The following is a 20927-nucleotide window of genomic DNA, read 5'->3' on the forward strand; positions in this document are numbered from 1 at the left end:
TTATGGCGCTCGGCTGCTGACCCGAAAGACGCGGGTTCGATCCCGGCCATGGCGGTCGAATTTCGATGAAGGCGAAATTCTAGAGGCCCGTGTATTGTCCGATGTCAGTGCAAGTTAAAATTTCACTACGGCGTCCCTCATAGCCGGAGTCGCTTTGGGACGTTGAACCCCAATCAACCAATAAACCAAACCAAATTTGCAGGTAGTTCCCTGCAGTGGCACACAGGTATTCGCTTTTGCATAGCGCTTTGTTGGGTTGGAAGGTGTGTGAAGTAATTTTGGTTTGATTTATGGGAGTTTAACGTCCCAGCGCGACTCAGACTATATAGGGATGCCGTAGTGAAGGGCTCCGGAAATTTCGACCGCCTGGGGTTCTTTAACGTGCACTGACATCAAAAAATATCAGGTCTTCTAGAATAATAATAATAATTGGTTTTGGGGGAAAGGAAATGGTGCAGTATCTGTCTCATATATCGTTGGACACCTGAACCGCGCCGTAAGGGAAGGGATAAAGGCGGGAGTGAAAGAAGAAAGGAAGAGAGAGGTGCCGTAGTGGAGGGCTCCGGAAATAATTTCGACCACCTGGGGATCTTTAACGTGCACTGACATCGCACAGCACACGGGCGCCTTACCGTTTTTCCTCCATAAAAACGCAGCCGCCGCGGTCGGGTTCGAACCCGGGAACTCCGGATCAGTAGTCGAGCGCCCTAACCACTGAGCCACCGCGGCGGGGCCTTCTAGAATTTCGCCTCCATCGAAATTCGACCGCTGCGGCCGGGATCGAATCCGCGTCTTTAAGGTCAGCCAAGCGCCATAACCACTGAGCCTACACCGGTGGCTTGATGTAATTTTCAGCGAAGGGCTTTAACCATTACGCTCCTGCTACGTCACCAGCTTTTATTTATCACAGATCCCATGTTTGTCGGTGTGAACGTGATGTCAACGAAACGTGGCAGCGGAACGTAGCAGCAGACGACACTTTTTAATGACAAAGCCACATCAACTATATTTGCATGAAGTCGCATGCTATACTTTCTCAGCCTCATCATATGAAAGCTTTTACATCTTTCTACTTCAGAAAAATAATTTAGCAGTCACTAGGAGAATTCTTAATAATATATGGAACAACTTTTGTTCGGCAATGTACCAGTACGCTATTATAAATAAATAGGGTTATATGTCGCTGTGTGATAAATATTAGTGATGCTACAGATAGCGAAACAACTGATAAAAAATCACTCAGTAGAGCGTTAAACCTGTCACCGTTTCAAAACTATGCTCCACTATGTGATCTACAGACGACATTTCTATGATCAGTCCTGTAAAGCGCTAAAACTAAAAGTAAATTTAACCAACTTAAGAACGAAACCTATATTGTCCTTAAATGTACACAAACTATGGAAAAAGACGCAGAGTCTATTACGTTCCCTCTACGTTGAACAAGCTGGCATGTCATTCTCTGCGGACGGGTGTCCGCTTCTTCCTCGAGGGGGGGGGGGGGGGGGGGGGGGGTCCCGAGGTCGGCTCCGCGAAGAAACGTCCAGGCCCTTCTTCTTCCTTGAAGTACTGAAGAAAAAGCCCGCCAAAGCCGAAGTGGGTCCGATGGCGCCGTGTGCGATCGCGGATCGATCCATTCCCGCATGGTGCCAGGTCAGCGCCCGCCCAGGGACTGAAGTGCTCCGTTCCGCACCGCGTCAAAGACAGGACAACGCCACAGAAGATGTTCGGCCGTGCCTCTGGTCGGGCATGCCTGGCACTGAGGAGTCGGGTATGGGCGCGGGGTTTATGAGGTGCAACTTTGCTGGTGACAGACGATGGGCCAGTCTGGGCTCGGCGAAGAAGCATCGCCTCTGCCCTTCGGAATGTAGTAGGTTGTCGACGATATAGTTGCTCAGCCCAAGCAGCACAGGTAATCGGCCCAATATTGCGACAGGATGGATCCATCCTGGTCCTTTGAAGGTCCGGCCTTTGCCAATACAGTTCCAATATTTGGCCAATTACGTGTGCTGCTTGGGAGGGCCCAGTGCTGGAGTACGCTGCGCGCAGTGTCATGTCTCGGCCCTATTATTCATAAGAGGCAACGACGAATGTCAGCAGGGGCACAAGAAGCGCAAAAGAGTGTGGATCCAGGCAAAGGTGTGGAAAGAGCTGGAGCACGCGCTGCCTGGTATGCCTTTTCGTTCCCCGTTATTCCTTCCTGTGCAGGAATCCTCTTGATGACTACAGTGTAGCCCTCCTCTCGCAGGCGAAGGGCTTCTGTTCGCATAGTGTTGAGAACGGAGTAGTCTACTCCCTCTGCACGCATGCGCTGAATGAGGGTAGTTCCTGGTCCCAACACGCTGCTTGCGTCGGTATGAATTTCAGCCTCAGCATTTTCATCAAAGTGCCCGAGGACAAGTGGGGGAAGGGGTGACTGCAAACAACGTTGAAGCTTCTTGAAAGCTTCTGCTTGCGACGCTTCCCACTTAAATGGCACGTCCGCCTTTGTAAGCTGGGTCCGAGGTTCGACGATGCGCGAAAAATTCTTGACAAATCGTCGATAATACGCGCACAAACCGAGGAATCTGGTTTGATCTGGACGTACTCCATCCTTTCTTAGGATGTGGGCTAATAATAACAGCTCTTCATAATAGAACTAGCACTTCACTCCTTTGAAGATTAGCCCGGACGCCTTGGTTGCTTCCAGCACTATTGGTAGCCTTTTCTGATGGTCATCAGAGTTCGAGGCGGAGAGAACGATGTCATCTAAGTATATTAGGCAAACCTGGAACTTCAGGCCTGCCTACTAGTATTCTATCCATTACCCACTGGAACGTCGCTGGCGCGGAACAGCGTCCAAATGACATCACACTGAACTCTAACAGGTCATTCGGCGTGATAAATGCGGTCTTCTATCCGTCTTTTTGCGTTTGTTCTCGAGAATGTGGGTGGTTAATTTGTCGTGGTAGTAGTTTGGGCCTGATTCGGCTGTGTACATGTGAGAGGGTTCGTGTTAGTTTTGGTATGCGTGGGTGCGTCTTTGCGTACCACACGGATTGCAATATTTGATAACTGTGCGTCAATTATTTCCTCGATCTGGTTGTGTATTCCAACTAGTAGTAGTCCTGTGGTGTTGGTCTGTCTGAGCAGACCTCGGGCGGATTTTACGGCTGTATGGTGCGCAATGTTGGGGCTTAGATTGTGATAAGGAAGGTGGTATGCTAGACGACTATGATGAAAGTGCTCATTTGTAACCTTGGTGTCAGCAGCGAAGCATTAGTGACCACAGGGGAATTCAATGTCACTGACTTGACCACAGCGATGGCAGCGGTGACCGCAGCTGTTTCAGCATCTGCCTCGTATGCGCAAATTTCACTGTTTTATACACAGTTTTGTCGGGTAGGCACTAGTTAACCAGCGAGTGCATGTTTTCTCTTGCCCTGGTGCTCGACTCCTCAGTGGTAAAATGCTTGAGAAATGGGTCTTTGAACCCACCTTGTGTAGGTCGAAAAACCTTCTGCCTTGGCGCTTTTTAGTCAAGCTGCCTTTCCGCTGTTAAAACCATATCATCACCTCCAAATCAATGACAAATGTGAAAACGAGCCACAAGGCTCCCACAACCGTTTATTCTTACAGCGCTTTCCAAAAGTTCCAGGACCATTTGCTGTGCGACTGCAACGTATAAGGGCGCCGCGCTGGGGAGAAAGTTCGGCCTTGCCTGATGTCTAGACCACTTAGACATGTGAGACCGGCAGCTCTTCTTCCTTTCAAACGTGCCTCAGGAGCCAAAAGCGCCATCCGATCTTAAGGCCCTATGTCTGTTCCGGCCACTGTCCAGGAGCTCTGAGGATCCCCCGAGAGACCTTGAGTCTGGCGTCCCTCTCCAGCGAATACGTTTCCTTGAATACAGAAAATTGTCCGCAATCTATACGACGTGTTATATGACGTCATCCTCGACCCGACAAAGCTGAGCCGCAAGATAAAATAACGCAATATAATAAAGTACAAACTCGTTGAACGAGGAACTTGGGCCTGTCTTCACCAGCCACTCTGCAGCTCAAAGATGCTCTGCGTGGACATACTGTGTGGGCAACGTAAAAGGTGGATTCACAGAACAAAGCGAAATCCGATTGGTCTGTCCATGGTTGGTAGCCCGAAAAATACCTTCCAACGGCTGACAAGTGCCTACATTGTGGTGCTTTGCCGAACGCTTATGATGTGCGACGCTTGTCAAAGTGCCCAGCCGCGGCTTCTTTGAGCAAACTCTTAATCAGGGAGGCATGTCTTCAGTAGAATTGTGCATCCGGTTATCACTCACTGTGCGGGTTTATTTGCGGAACCCGTCTTCATTCCTTCTAATTTTGTCCTAAACACCAACCGTCCCTTTCCAAAACTACATGCCTAACGGCACACTCGTCGAATAAGAATATGGCGATCACCAACTCATTCCGAAATCGTGATCGCGACTGTCATGTTTCCAAGATCCCAGGTACGATATGACTTTCTGCAGTACTGCCAACAATTTCCAGGGGACGAAGCGACAGACAACAGAAAAGAGCGACGCTGGGTCACGTGATGTGTATCCGCAAGCGCAAACCATGACTTGACCTGTCGTGCAATCCACCCTTAAACTAAAGCCGCTGCAGGACTACTACGACGAGAGAGCTGCAGCAGGCCTCCCCAAGAAAACAGTCCGCCACAGTTCTTCCTGCTGCGCATCCATCTTGGGGAACTCGGCCGCGCACACGGTGCAAGACGTCCAGGCCACCTTAACCCGCGGATAGTAGTTTCCCACGAATATTCGAATGTCGTAGCTGTCCGTGCTGAGTCTCTTGAGCGCCGGCGCACATTTCATAGTAGCGTGCAGATCTTCGGGGGTAGCGTGCAAGGCTTTGAGCGAGAGATCCGTGCCCAGAGAGAGCCTCTGCAGCGACTCGTGCCTGGGCCGTGGTTCAACCAGAGGCCCTCTAATGTACGCAGACACTGTACACTTGCAGTCGAGGCACAGTTCAGTCAATCCTTTCGCGGCTAGCAATAGACTAAAGAACGCCTGATCCGAGACACTGTCGCCCACGCTAAGTGATGTGAGCTTCGGAAACGCGTCGAGAGGAATGTCCTCGTTTAAAAACTTGCTGCCCGAGATTGATAGCTTCTCGAGGTTTCGGCAAGTCCCCGCGATGGTCGACAGCCGGACGCCTTCGAAGCACACTAGCACTAGATGCGTCAGCGAGAACGCCTGAAGCACGGCACTCATGTGGGGATCGAAGTCGCAAAGGGCGTCATTTTCATGGCACATCACGGCGAGCCGCTGCAGCCGACGAAACTTCGTGATGCGGGCGAGGACACTGGACGACAGGGTCGCCACCTGCACCGAGTGAAGAGAACCGTTCACATCTCATCCAACGCCTCGTGAAGGCGTTGGAGGACCTTGCCTGGTGTTATTAAATTCTCGCCCTCATCCGAGAATATCAACCCTGCAGAAAAAGTCATAAAATGACAGAGGCTTAGACCCCCCTACTGGGTAAAGCTTATCAACCGAGCCCTCGGAAACGTATCCCTTCATTTTTGTCGACTATACCATGACATGCAGCACAGCAATAGTAAACAAGACAAACACACCATTCCCGACCAGGTTCATTGTAGAAAGTACGTGCAAACACAAAATGGAGCTAAAATGACGGTCATATTAAAAGTACGTATTCAAATTTATACAAGAGCTGTCACTAGACACAGACATTCCAGCCACTACCATACGGATTGACAAGCCGGCCAAAGAATCAGCGATAACGACTTATCCTCATAGAAGGCATAGCTGGCCACTTTAAAAACGGTGATGGTGCCCGGAATGCATCTTATTTATTTACGTACCCTAAACGACCTAAGCGGGCATTGAATAAGGGGGGTGGAGGGTGAAGCAAGTCGTCATCTTGCTAATAGTTACACCCACGATCTGTAGACACACGAACAGTAACCAGCGTAATGTAAAAAAAACATTTCAACAAGCGTTTACTCCGTAACAGCATGTGGTGCGTAAAAAAACGTCTCTTTGCGCCCAACTTACATAAGGCGTGACAGTGAAAGGGTTATATACTACCTGGTGCAAAAGTTCATAGGCCAGCGCAATGAAGGTCCGCGGTCGCAAGCGTGCGATAATGAAACAGCTTGCACTCAGTCTCGCGTGACCCCCCCCCCCCCCCACTCCCCATCCCGCGAGGGACTGGGAGTCTCCTCGACATGTTAATTCCAAAACTAGCCAGCGGCATCAATCGCCGCATCACCGTAAGGCAGCGCGCCTTACTTACTATACGATTACTTACTATACGATACTTACTATACGATACTTACTATACGATTACAGAGGCGTTCGCCTGGGAACTTTCGCTGTAGATTGTACCTGCATGGACATGTGTCCTAGCGCGAGTTGATTCGATTAGACTGTAACCCTGGTATTGCATATGGGGTTAAACGTGTCAAAGATGAACGCGGGCTGTGAGGAACGCCCTTGTCAACTAAAATTAAATCAATTTAAACTTTTAAATCCTGCTGGAGAGGAGGCATAGCCACCTGCATCTCCTCGACGTCTGGGTACTGCTCCAGGGCCATGTCGATGGTCTCCGCGTCGGTGGTGGCCAACATGGCGTATCTGCCGCCTCGGACCCGCGCGATGCCGCCCAAGGAGAGTTCCCTGCAGTTGTTCAGCACCGGCAGGGGGTAATCCCACTGGCCTTCCTTGAACTGTTTGGCTGTCTTCACGACGTACTGCATCGGGGCCTGCAACTGGGACAGCTGCACCATAGCGGTGAGTGAAGGAAAGACGATGAAAAATGTCCACGTCTTGCGGACACTTCCGGCGCCAACTCAGCGTAGTAATGCTTTCGCATCAGTAAGTGTCGCGCGAAACGCACTCACCTCCGGGCAGCAGGCGAAGAGGGTGGTGAGCGTGAACGGACCAAGGCTCAGCTCGTCGGCTCCCATGCCGGGCGTTGTGCCGCACAGTCGCTCGAGGCAAGACGAGGGTCTCTTCACTTGCACGTACGCCTTCTCGATGAGCTGCACGTTCAGGTTGTGGTACAAGATGAGTGCGCGAACCGTGGGGAACCAGGCTGTGAGGTCCACGATATGGTTCCTGCAGGAGTTTACGGGGCTTTGACGTCCCAAAGCGACTCGGGTTTAAGAGACGCCGTAGTGACGGGCTCTGGAGATTTCGACCACCTGGGGTTCTTTAACGTGCACTGACATCGCACAGTACACGGGCCTCTGCAATTTCGCATCCATCGAAATTCGACCGCCACGGCCGGGATCGAACCCGCGTCTTCTGGGTCAGCAGCCGGGCGCCATAACCACTGAGCCACTGCGGCGGATATTCCTACAGGAGTGTCGTCATTTTTAGTTCCGATTGCTTAAAATCAGACTACGGGATCGTCCGATTGGGCGCCGATGCACATCCGCACTCTAAGCTATAGCAGAGAGGTGAGCTTGATGATGGTTCAAATTTTAGAACACTGCACCAGCGTAAAGCACAGGGGTCCGGAAGAGGAGCACGCATACACTCTAAACAAAAGGAGTAAAAAGGGAGTAAAACTGTCCTCTAGCGCACACCTTTTTACAGAAGGGTTTTCGCTAGAGGACAGTTTACCCCCTTTTTACTCCCATATAGGTGTATTTGTGTTTAGAGTGGAGGGCAATCGCTGGTCACCACAACACTGAGAAGCTGACAGCAAAACGGCAGCCAACGACTGTTGTTTTTGGTTGTTTTTTTTTCTCGGACTTCCAGCTGCTCATTCATTGCAATAGATGCTGTTCGCAGGTCTTTCCTTTGGCCGAAATATACACCTTGAACCGGATCGATGTATCCCTTACAGAGTGCTTTCTTAAGGTCCATACTGCTCATGTGACCGATAAAACACGGGGAATCATGAGCCCCAAAGCATGTGAAAGAATTAGGTGATGTACTGAGTAATGCCATTTGGAATCTAACAGACTCGGTCCTCCGGAGGACCAGCCTGTTTTTCATTTCTCTTTTTGTTCCACAGTCGGGATGACCTCGGTCGTTGCTACTAGGAAAAGGTCTTCCACACGTAAGCCACCTGGTTAAGTCGACACACTGTTAATCTTTATCATAAAATATTTTATCTCAACTCATGCTTATGTTCATTTTGGGCCCTACCACCACCGTAGTACATTTCATCTCGCCTTAAACACCACCAAAAAGTAAACGTTCTACATCGCAACACATTCTGCTATTCCTATTCATTCCTTCCCGAGACCAGCAAAGAATGGAATAACTTACCTGCACCACTTACTAGCATAACTCGCACTGACAATTTTGGAGGGGCTGTTGAAGGTTATATTTCTTGAGATATTGTAACGATTGACATCTTATGTGTAATTACGGTGCTCGTTGTGCATTTTATTTTTATATTCTCACTTCTATTTGCGCTACTATGTCACATTTCGGGGAACATCGATATTTTTATGCATTTTTATGAATTTTCGTTACGTTTTGTCTTTCGTAATATTAGTTCAACTTTTTTCATGATTTCCCTCTTTTGTCTTGTATTATTTTGTTTTCTGTCCCTCCCCTCTATAATGCACTGCATACCCTGAAGGTAAAATTAATTAAATTCTGACCGAGGATAACCGGATGCGATATTACATAAAAGTTAAGACTACTTCGTACGACTTACCTATTGTGCACTATAACGAGCGTATGTGTTCTGGTGAGCACGTCCTGGACGGTGCTCAGAAACCCTTTCGCAGACTTGAGTCCCGGACAGCCGGCAAGGAGTGCTGAAGGGAAGTTCTGCTTGACCAGAAAGCTGCGGTGCTTGATGAGGCCTCTGTGATCGGTGGTGATCTTTGAGCGCCCGGTGTCGAGAATAAGCTGTTTCGGGAGAGGTCGGCCGGCCGGCAGTGGCTTTTCCAACATTAAGATGATCGTGTCTTCAGCGTCGGCCAGCTCATCGATATCTCCGAACTCGTCGATATATTTCTGCATCACTTCCGTGCAGTCCATGGTGGTCGACGGGGTGGTTCTGCACGCAGCTTTGCATTAGTCACAGCCATCACCGGCCATAATGAGCGCACTGTCGGACAGTGCAAGCACCTCGCGCTGGACACCTGTCCGTGAGGGTATCAAAGAAAATCAGTTGTTCCAGTTTCACCAACTAGCCGCCAAAATTAACATGCGGGTTCGCTTATACCTTTGGTCAAATCGAACGGTAGCAGAAAACGCCGACACATACAAATAGCGGATGGCGGAACACTAGGTGTTCAGGAAGGCCTAGGCCAGCTTCCCTCACTCACTCGACATGATAGAAGAACAGATCCTCAGGAGAGTTCAGACTAACGCTATTCTCACCTTACGAATTCTCTGCCATCGCGGACGGCTTCGTGTGAAGTTACTTCCTTTCTTTTACCGCCAATGTCCCGTCAATCATTTCTGTTTTACGAGAGCAGTGGGTATGCGTTATCACTGTAAACATCGTAGCCTATTCGCTCGAACTGACCCTCAGCCCTCGTTGGCTTCGTGTTCCTCTCCTTATTTGTTTACTTACTTATTTATATATTTGTTAATTTCTTTGTTTAAATATACTGTAGGCCCATCAAAGGGGTGTGGCGGGAGCGGCACAATAAAAAAACAGCACAAAAAAGTACATAGCATGACTTCCAGCCACACTGTCATTCTATAGGCAATAGGTTGTTAGTTCCATTGCATTATGTGTCCTTCCAATGTCCATTTCCTCTTCCTACCTAACTTTAAAATGCTTTTAGCCGGCGTTTCCCTCGAATTTCATTCTGCCTTCTTTATATTAATGTTTGAGGTTCATTAGATTTTACATTCTCATCTTCGTCAGAAGCCATGTTGGCACACCCCTTACAAAAATTTCTCTAGATAGTCTACAGACTGTCCATAGACTTGTGTCTATCAAGTCTATAGACAAGCTACAGACAAACCCTAGAGAACAGACTGTAGGCAATACATCCTATAGACAGTCTACAGGCAATGTAGATTTATGGCCATACACTTTTAGTAGACTTTTGTCTATTGACAGTCTATAGACTATTAAAAGACAAAAATAAATATCTATAGGAAGGCAATAGAGTCTATAAGAAGTCTATAGACGGTCTATAGACCATTTTTGTAAGAGACTGCTTAATAAACACACCTTCTAGTTGCTCTCTTGAGCCAGCGCTGACTGCTCTGCACCTGCGACTTTTTTAAGCCCATCACTCTACTTGTTGCTTTGTCACCCGATACATTCGTCTTTCCTTAGTAACCTGTGACCTTACAGTACAATATAAAGTCATAATTTGTTATTTATAGAGAATGGCCTGTATAGTCCCGCTACTGTAATTTAGCTTCAACCAAGGTATGATTCATTCGCTCTTGCTCGACAATCAGCGCAGACATCTTTACTTGTCATCACCGAGCCTTAATATTCTTTCCATCGCTTGTCGTAATTTCCAGTTGGCTGTATAAATTCTGCTATTCTTGAACTAAGTTAGCTAAGTTAAAATCTATTCATCTCGTATAGATTTTGATCGCTTCTGCGCACTTTGTAGCGAATATTGTTTAATATATCTTTGAAGAGTGGTGTACCGCATGCTGTTGAACGCTGACATGATTACAGCCCTTGTTTGTACGTTTGATTTTCTTTTATGCATGTTCACAACACTTCCGCCGTTGCAAACCAATATGCCGCCCCCCCCCCTTATGTAATGCCTTCGGGACTTTAAAGAAACAATAAATGAAATGAAATGCCGGTTCCGTCGGCACACATGGTCGCCATCAAACACACACTGCGCAGTTAGCGCAGGTACGGGCAGCAATGAGAATTTGCAACGAGAGAGACATTTAGAGCCAAAAATACTCGGCACTGATAATCGGGTCTCTTTGATGGTTGCTCATGATGACACTGATCCACTGCTGAGAGCCTGGAAGATAGCATGGTAAGAGTTATCGTGGTGACAGCAATTCGTCTGGTTAGTAACGCGCATATTTTTTTTGTGGTGAACAGCAAGAAATACACGACAGACTTCAAGTCATAAGTCAAGTGCTAAGTACTGACGTTTATTTCGCACACAGCGAAGTATAGAACGAAGACAGGTACAAATATATCCCTACGAAAAAGAAAAAGTGCATAAAACAAAGGGAACGCGGTGAACTGAAGGGTTCAAGACAGAGCAAAAGCGCGATGAATAAACAACGCCAGATTCACAGAGTCGCCTGTGCAAATTGATTGATTGATTGATTACAAACGTCTTTATTTCTTCAATGTTCTCCGAACATGTGGGTGGACCGCCTAGTCCGGTAGTCCACTGGCTGCTGCTGCTGCGCTGGCCCTCCCCACCAGCCAGTGCTGACGGTCAGGATCATCGCTGAGCAGAATAGCCTCCCACTGCTCCTCCGAGGGGTTGGGAATGGGGTCAACTAAGGGATTATATTGGCATGCCCACACCATATGGTAGAGGTTAGCGACCGCTCCACAATGTGGACACTGTGGAGAGTATAGTGTAGGGTACCACTGGTGTAATTTAGCTGGTGTTGGGTAGGTGTTGGTTTGTAGTCTCCTAAGGGTGTTCTCTTCTAACTTGTTGAGGGATTTGTGTGGTGTTGGGTACTCCTTTCTGGCTGTTCTGTATGGCGCAAGATTGTCAGCATACACTGCTAAGCCTATTAGGTCGCGGCACCCTTCATGGTCATCAGGGGGAGACGTCCGGTATAGAAGAGCTCGGGCATGCCTGTGGGCGGCTTCGTTTCCTCCTGGTAGTTCCAGGTGACCGGGGAACCAGATTACTGAGACCTGGTTGGGTGGATGCTTAGTCAGCAATGACAACCCTGACTTGTGAATTAATCCGTTATTGAAGTTTCGACAGGCGTTCTGGGAATCAGTGAGCACAACGGCGTTGGGGTTAGATGCTACAGCTAATGCAATAGCTGCCTCCTCTGCGTGAGTGGGGTTAGATGTTTTCACCGAGGCGCAGTTCACCATCGACCCTGAAGGCGTTGAGACCACAATAGTCATGACTCCATTATTTGGTCCTGCTGCGTCCACGTAAAGGGTGTTAATTTGCTTGTCCCATTTCTTCTGCAGGGATTCACCTCTTGCTTTCCTCCTCTCGGTGTTATATGCGGGATGCATATTCCGCGGAATGGGGTGCACGTTTATGCGTCTTCTCACATCGCGTGGGACCTCTTCCCTTTGGTCAATTGTATAGGGCAGATTAACATGGATTTTATCGAGCAGTTCTCTGCCGGGTTTTGTGAGTGCGAGCCGATTCAGTTGTGAGAACCATTGTGCTTCCCACATCTCTTTGAGGGTATTATGTACTCCTAGAGCCATGAGCTTTGCTGTTGGCGTGGAGTTTGGTAGCCCCAGTGCCGTCTTGTAGGCTTTCCTGATGAGTACCTCCAACTTTTCAATTTCCGACCTGGAGAGGTTAAGGAATGCCGTCCCGTACATTATCCGAGAGATCACGAAAGCTTGCACTAAGCGGATGGTGTCCCTTTCCTTCATGCCATGGTGTTTATTTCGGATACGATGTATCATGCGGAGGATTTGCTCGGTGGATGTTGTAAGCTTCTTCATAGTGGTGGTGTTCTGTCGCCCCTGCGGGATATACTGCCCTAGTATCTTGATCTCCGTGGGTTTCTGTACTGGGTGGTTCTCTATATACACCGAGATGTTCTGCGCTAGGGGTGTCCTCGGGTTCTTCAGGATTAGCAACTCGGACTTTTCCGGCGCACACTGGAGACCTCTCTCCCTGGCGTACCGGTCCACCGTGTCGGCTGCTGCTTGAAGACGCTCCTCGATCTCGGCGTCACTCCCCGAGTTGCACCAGACAGTGATATCATCCGCATATAATGTGTGTTTGACGCCGGGGATTTCGGAAAGAAGGCCTGGTAGATCTTTCATAGCCAAATTGAACAAGAGGGGTGACAGTACCGCCCCTTGCGGAGTTCCCCTCGGGCCTAGAGTGATGGGATCTGATTTTATTCCACCGAAGTTTATAGTGGCTTGCCTGACTGATAAGAAGTTTTTGATATAGTTGTAGGTTCTTGCGCCACAGTTGGTATCGGCGAGGCTTTGCAGGATGTTTTTATGTAGAACGTTATCGAACGCTCCTTTCAAATCAAGTGCCAGGATGGCCCTTGTCTGTGACTTGGGAGGTGTCTCAAGGAGGTCTTTGTACAGGTACAAGAGGGCGTCCCGTGTCGATAGGTGAGGGCGAAAGCCGAATTGAGTATTAGGTAGGAGGTTGTTTTCTTCTAAGTATCTACTCAGTCTCGTGTTGATGACCCTCTCTATGAGCTTCCCCAAACACGAGGTCAGCGATATCGGTCGTAGATTATCCAGTTTAAGGGGTTTGTTCGCCTTCGGAATGAACCGAACCTCGGCTGTCTTCCAGGATATTGGTAACGTTCCTGTAGCCCAATGCTGCTCGTTGAAGCATTCCACCAGCGCGGTGATGGTGTCATCGCTGAGGTTAAATAAGAGCTTCGCTGTTATTTGATCTGGACCTGGAGCTGCATTTTTTCTCATGGCCGCGATTTCTGCTTTGATTTCTTCTTTCGTGAGTGGGAGGTCCAGCTTGGGATTTGGCAGTCCAGGATACTCCGGCTGTTCCACGACTTGGTCCGTGCACAGATACCTGGTCTTGAGCTTTTCGATCAACTCTGTGTCCGTACCCGGGGTGGTGTGTACGATCTTCGTGAGCCTGTCTTTAGTGGCCGACTTGCTGCTGCTGGGGTCGATTAGGACACGTAGGAGCTTCCAAGTCTTTGACACACCTAGCTTCCCCTGAATACCATCGCAGAGCGAATGCCAGTTCTGTCTGGTTAAGGATATGGCATAGGATTCTGCCTTTTTGTTTATCTCCGCTATTTTTTTCTTGAGTTTGCGGTTAAGCCGTTGTCTGCGCCATCTCTTTGTCAATGAGTGCCTCGCTTCCCATAAATGTAGAAGGTGCGGATCGACCGCTGGGCAATCTTCTGTCGTGCAGACCTCTTTTGTAAAGGCTTTCAAAGAGTGCACCTCATCTTTAACCCATTCCTCTAGGTCGGTAATAGTATTTGCAGTAGATGCCTGGGCCTTTCTCCACCTGTCCCAGTTCGTAACTCTTGCGATACCTATTTTGCGCTTGCACGCGTTTGTGCTTATCTCCAGAGAGAGTATGAAGTGATCGCTTCCCAGGTGCTGTTCGGTATTCTTCCAAATGGCGTTTGGTATGTTCTTGGTGAACGTCAGGTCAGGACATGTATCTCTACTGACACTGTTTCCCAGCCTCGTAGGGTAAGTGGGATCGGTGAGGATCGATAACCCCTCTTGCGCCACTACTTCTTCTAGTTTTCTGCCTTTCGGTGTCGCCGCCGGGTAGCCCCATGAAGGGTGTGGTGCGTTGAAGTCGCCTCCAATCACGCAGGGGGCATGGCCCGCTAAGGTCAGAAATTTCTTTATGAGGGAACCCAATTTTGCGTTCCTGTCTTTTGGAGGGCTGTATACATTCAATACGTGCGTGCTTGCCGCTCCTCTCTGGAGAGGAAGAATAGTTATATAGCAGTGCGCAACATCCGGCTCGAAAGTGTCGTGCAATATGGCAGTGTATAATTTGTGCACTAACGTGGCAGTTAACTGGTCGTGCTGATAAGTCACATAGTCTTGGAGCTTCATAGGCATTAGGGGGGGTTCTTGAATTAGGATAGCTGCCGGTGGGTCAGATTCCTGAGATAGAAGGAGATTAAGAGCAGCCTGCTTTCTCCTGTATCCCCGGCAGTTCCACTGCCAGATCTTTACTCTAGGTTTGGCTGGCATGTTGAATCCGTATCGGATGGTTCGTCCACGTGCATTGTACGAGCGAATTTCGACTTATGCCTTTTATACGCAGGTTCCTTCCGAAGTCCAGAAATTGCCGTCTCCGTGTATCGTCGGTTGTTTGCAATCTGATTTCGAATGTCTTGGAATTGAGCGTTCACATAAATTGGAAAAGCTTGAAACTCCTCCTTGAAGGACCTCAGTTCTTGGATGATTTGTTGGTAGACCTCGCCTAAGGCAGGCTGGGAGCTAGGTACTGCCTGCTGTTTTTGGTTTTCAGGAGTCGGCTGAGCTACCGGCGTTATTGCGTTAGTAGTTGCTCGCTTAAGCTCTTGGTTTTGGATTGTTAAAGCGGTCACTTGTTTTTTCAGACTTTCTATCTCGTTTTTGAGTGCTGCTAACTCCGTGTTATTCTGAGGGGAGGAGGAGGGAAGGGGAGGCCATTCTGCAAAGCTCACCTTCGAATCTGAAAGCTGGCCCGAGGACGTCTTCTTCAGCGCCCCGATGGGCTTGTTGAGGTTCTCCTGCCCTTGTTCTTTACCCGCCTCCACTTGAGTGGCGTTCTGGTTGGAGCCTGTTGCCCGGCGTCTTGAGCTCGAACGGCCGCGAGAGGCGGAACGAGAGTGGGAGACTGATGACGACACTCCTCGCCGTCGCGATGTAGGCTGCCTCTTCTGCCTCGTCCTGCTCCTGCCTTCTTGATCTTCAAGTTTTGTTGTTGATGACGCGTTTGATGACGCGGTACTAGTGTTCTTGTTCAGCGGTCTCTGGAATTTCTCCTTGCAGTCTTTTGCGTAAGTCTTGTGTGGACCCTTGCACAGCGCGCAAACGGGTGTACACTCGTGCGTCTCATCTGGACTCGGCGTTCCACAGGTTTGGCAAGCAGCCCAATTGGGTTTCGGGCAGACGTCTGCTCGGTGACCTGGCGTTCCACAGTTGATACAAGCAGCCCTCGTTTTACGGTAGATGTAGCAGCGGCGCTCTGACCACCCGTAGTTGACCGTGAAGGGAACCTTCTGCCCGGCGAAGACGATGACTGCCGACGTAGTCTTGCCCAGTCGGCGCGCTCCCAGGATTGTATGGCTGGGTGAGGAGACGTCTTGGAAGATAGAGTCATTACTCACTTCAGGCTTGATATTATGTATTACACCCCTGCAAACATCCTCTGGCAAGGCAACGTAGGCGGTGATCGTTATACTCTTGCCGTCGAGGTACAGACAATTAAGCTTGGCGAGACGGAACGCGTCTTCCTCACAGTGAGTACACACCATTATAATGTTCTGCTGGCTAACAACGCGCAGCGTTGGCTTTTCTTGTAAAGGGGTGTTGAGGGCTGCTTGGATCCCTAATTCGAGATCGTAGGAGCGTGGAGCCACAGATTGCAGATCCACCGTGGTTTTAGGTCGGATGATGACTTTGTATGGAAAATTCTTGAGACTCGGTAGACGCGGATCTCCCGAAGGACGACAACAGCCATGGCTGGAACATATGGTCCCGGCGCAACAACGACAGAGCGGCGCAAGCTAAATCCACACCTCCCAAGGAAGAGCAGGAGAAGAAAGAACGCCGAGAGCCTCCTGCACCGAGACCTTCGCCTGTGCAAAGAGCGAAAAGGAAAGCTGACAATATTTCACTGCGAACTTGCAAGCTTCCTTCCCGTTCCCTCGCAGGATTTCCTGTCTTCAATCGCCTGTACGTTCCGCTATGTGCGAAATAAATATCGGGTTGTTCGTGAACTCATGCCTTGTGTTTCTTATTCTCGTTGTCATCTTCAACTAATACTACTATTGAACGAATATCGTCGCTAGAAGTGTCGACCACCCTGCAAAGCAAAACAGTGAGCCTACAGATCTTGAGACACCTACAGAACTGCGCTCAAATTTCGCAATAGAAAAAAAAAATGAAAATTAGTTTTTGGGGAAAGGAAATGGCGCAGTATCTGTCTCACATATCAGCGGACACCTGAACCGCACCGTAAGGGAAAAAATAAAGGAGGAACTGAGAGAAGAAAGAGGTGCCGTAGTGGAGGGCTCCGGAATAATTTCGACCACCTGTGGATCTTTAACGTGCACTGACATCGCACAGCACACGGGTGCCTTAGCGTTCGCCTCCATCGAAACGCAGCCGCCACGGTCGGGTTCGAACCCGGGAACTCCGGATCAGTAGCCGAGCGCTCTAACCACTGAGCTCCCGCTTATTTTTTTCCCTCCCTCCATCACTCCTCTCACGGCGTGGTTGAGGTGTCCACAGAGTTACATTTGCTAACTTTCCTTTCTTCGGAATGAATTCACGGCTTATTTGCTCGAGCCAGGCGCCTGTTCAAGAGGAGGAAAATGCAGTACTAGTAGTAGAAAACATTTATTCCAAAAAAGTTAGGATAGAGAGGCGAAAATAAAGATTTTGGGTGGAGTCCTGATTTCAGGACCCCAATGACCAGGAGGAAAATGGGTATCTGGTCTAATGCTGGAGGGAATGCCAGCTTTGGATAGTATGCGTTGCCCACTCCTTTTTTTTTGTACACTGATTTTATCCATTTCACATCTATGCAAAAAAAAAGGAAAAAGAACATTAAACTTTCATCTCTTCTCACGCATACCTCAAACACTTTCTTGTTTACATGTCCTAAAGAAAAGAGTGGGAGTGGACACCATGATGCTTCAAGCACTGCCTTTCCAATGACATCCCTAGGCACCACAGCGAAGTTATGCATATCACATCATCGCATTAGGGATGACTCGTAATCGTCCTTACAATTTTTTTCGGCAGTCAAGCCCATTCTCTCCTACTGTACACCCTTTTCGATTACACAACATGCATGACAGCACCTGTGCTGTTTTTCCTCTTGTATCATGATCATCATACTCGTTCACTAAGCCAAGAAAGGCAGAGCTGATGGCCCGAAGGTCTGCGCAGTTGTAAATGCTGGCTTCTGCGAAGGGGCGTGGCCTTGTCATATTGGTCTCGTCTCAGAATTAACCGGCTCCAACACTGCAGACGTATGCTGCCTTGACGCCACGGCTCGCATATCCGGTCGCAGAGCAGTATTATCCAGATTGAAAGAGCTGATAGACACCGCAGCTAAGCAAGATAAAGACATCGTTAATCTCAGCGCTGCATTGCCCCCTAGTCGATAAAGACGTGTATTGAGTGAAAGACTAATTACACGCATACATTCCTCTCCTGTCTGCGTGCGTCTTCGTCGGCGTTGAAGTTTGTGCAGCACACCGTGCGCAAAAAAATCGAGATCGCCACCAAGGCAAGCCCGACTTGAACCTACGCTGTCGTTGGTTTGCACACGATCAGATTTGGCGTAAATACTGCGGTTCCGTAGAGAAGGATCAGGTTATCGTCCGCGTTCATGAATCAACCATTACCGCCCCCTGCACTAAGGCGAGGCAAGCGTGAGCAGCCAGCGATTACTACCCCTTCAAGCAAAGCGTCTCGGAAACTAAATGAAAAAAAAAAAAACAGGGAAGCAAGATCTGTTTTTCTTCGCTGCATCTTCGTACTCACCCCGATTATTCGCCGCCGGAGTCGCACGCTACAAACAGCGAACACGAGATCAGCACAGGAGAGCGAGCGTGCACGTGTCGTTCTTGTGAAACCCAAGACTGCGGTCGCGGCGCCGGAACAAGAGAGTGAGAGGGAAGGAAAAGGGAAAGGGGCTGCTGGCGGAGATAAAGGCGGGGCTCGCGAGATGTTGAGAGAGAGTGGTGACCTATCACTTTCGCCCCCAGCTCGCCGGCGATAAGGAGATAAGCACCGGCGGAAAGTGGTATCCTGCTACGTCGGCTGTTTGCCCCGACGCGCTGAAACGAATAGACCACGGGTCTGGCTGTTGCTAGAGGGAAGCAGTATTAGCTGTAACAATAGCTAAAGCGTGAGGGCTCCTATTCAAAGCCGGCGCTCTCCATGCGAGAAGATGCGGATTGGTCGAAATGGTAATGACGTCAAACGTGGAGCGACGGTTTGGAAGAGTGATTAAAACGTCACAAAATTGCGAATGTAAGGTCACAAGGTGACTCAGACGTCACTTTGAACCCGTCCGCGGCGGCTGCGTTTTTATGGAGAAAAAACGCTAAGGCGCCCGTGTGCTGTGCAATCGATGTCAGTGCACGTTAAAGATCACCAGGCGGTCGAAATTATTCCGGAGCCCTCCACTACGGCACCTCTTTCTCCCTTTCTTCTTTCACTCCCTCCTTTATCCCTTCCCTTACGGCGCGGTTCAGGTGTCCAACGATATATGAGACAGATACTGCGCCATTTCCTTTCCCCAAAAAACCAATTATTATTATTATTATTCAATTATCAGTTTTCTCGTTCTTCTTTCCCTCCCTCCTCTATACCTTCCTTGGGCAAAGGTTTTTGTTTTTGTTTTTGTGGGGTTTAACGTCCCAAATCGATTCAGGCTATGAGGAACGCCGTAATGGAGGGCTCTGGAAATTTTGACCACCTTGGGTTCTTTAACGGGCACTGACATCGCACAGTACACGGGCCTCTAGCATTTCGCCTCCATCGAAATGCGACCGACGCAGCCGGGATCGCACCCGCGTCTTTCGGTTCAGCAGCAAAGTGCCATAATCACTGAGCGATAATAGTGAAACTGTCTTGTTTCAAAAAGAAAGGGGCTTTCAGGCCGCCACGGTGGCACAGTGGTTATGGTCTTGCATCTCCTTAACCAGCGTGTCTTTCAAAATCATGGAAAAAGTCATCTACTCCCATGTCATAAACTTTCTAATTTCAACAACTTCCTTCATACGGCTCAACATGCAGTTCGTAGTGAGCTCTGCTCCGAAACCCAATGGACGTTTCACTAACAATTTGCATGAATGGCAGTTTACCAGTATTCCTCAAGAGAAAAGTATACAACAGTTGTATCTTATCGGTACTGACCTACGCGGCAGAGACGTGGAGGCTAACAAAAAGGGTTCAGCTGAAGTTAAGGACAACGCAGCGAGCCATGGAAAGGAAAATGGCAGGTGTAACGTTAAGAGACCGGAAGCGGGCAGAGTGGGCGAGAGAACAAACGCGGGTTAATGACGTCCTAGTCGAAATCAAGAGGAAGGAATGGGCTTGGGCAAGGCATGTAATGCGAAGGCAAGGTAACCGTTGGTCATTAATAGTAACGGATTAAATTCCAAGAGAAGGCAAGCGTCGCAGGGGGTGGCAGAAAGTTATGTGGGCGGATGAGATTAGGAAGTGTGCAAGGATACGGTGGCCGCAGCTGGCAAAAAACAAAGGTTAATTGGAGAGACATGGGAGAGGCATTTGCCTTGCAGTGGGCCTAGTCAGGCTGATGATGATAATGCTAACCTGTACCGTAACCTGCAGGCCGAGGCATTAATTTAAGACTTTGCGAAGGCCTATTATTAAAATCTGTCCTTTAAAACTTACATCCTAATATTCTGGAATAGATTAAAGAATTCCAAACTAACCACTCTCACTTCGTTTCAATTATTCACAGCTCAACCGCTCCCTGTAACATCAGGCGTCCTGCAGGGATCTATACTCAGTCCGTTATTGATCTATCATTTCATTTATCATGCAAAATTAGCATCTATGAATGTAACTTACTGTATTGTTTCGATCAAATGGCCCCCCAGAAGGTCCTTAATCGCGTCCACTGGTGGCGTGACCTCTGGTTAATGACTCTAAACCGTAGAAGATGTCCACTCGTCCCGTTCCATCGTCAACACTGACTGGTTGGTTGGTTTCTTGGGGGGAAAGGAAATGGCGCAGTATCTGTCTCGTATATCGTTGGACACCTGAACCGCGCCGTAAGGGAAGGGATAAACGAGGGAGTGAAAGGAGAAAGGAAGAAAGAGGCGCCGTAATGGAGGGCTCCGGAATAATTTCGACCACCTGGGGGTCTTTAACGCGAAAGCGCATAGTTAAGTGAAATTTTTTTAAGTTGTCGGTTTCATTTTAAGCTAAAAAAAAAGTAACCGCGCTACAGTTACTTTGAACAAAATGGACATTTTTGAACAAGCTGTAAACCTTTTACACCGAGAATTTTTACTGAAGTTAATAGTAAAAGGAGAGGAAATTTATCTTTGTTAATTGCCAATTCAGCCTCAGTTAAATGATGTTTTGACCTGTCAAGAAGTTTGCCTACAACTTTGCACTAGTCGA

General features: G+C 48.7%; 1 protein-coding gene across 1 annotated transcript; it reads right to left on the minus strand.

Moving 5' to 3' along the window:
- Positions 1-3572: 3572 nt before the first annotated feature.
- LOC144104564 (uncharacterized) lies at positions 3573-18450 on the minus strand. Its single transcript, XM_077637654.1, has 5 exons — positions 18309-18450; positions 8667-9014; positions 6889-7105; positions 6544-6765; positions 3573-5344 (listed from the first exon to the last, which is right to left on the minus strand). The coding sequence occupies exons 2-5, from the start codon at positions 8993-8995 to the stop codon at positions 4631-4633; spliced, it is 1482 nt and encodes a 493-aa protein (XP_077493780.1). The 5' UTR covers positions 8996-9014; positions 18309-18450; the 3' UTR covers positions 3573-4630.
- Positions 18451-20927: the final 2477 nt, after the last annotated feature.

This window comes from Amblyomma americanum, chromosome 9 (genome assembly GCF_052857255.1).
Source record: "Amblyomma americanum isolate KBUSLIRL-KWMA chromosome 9, ASM5285725v1, whole genome shotgun sequence".
Classification (NCBI taxonomy): domain Eukaryota; kingdom Metazoa; phylum Arthropoda; class Arachnida; order Ixodida; family Ixodidae; genus Amblyomma; species Amblyomma americanum.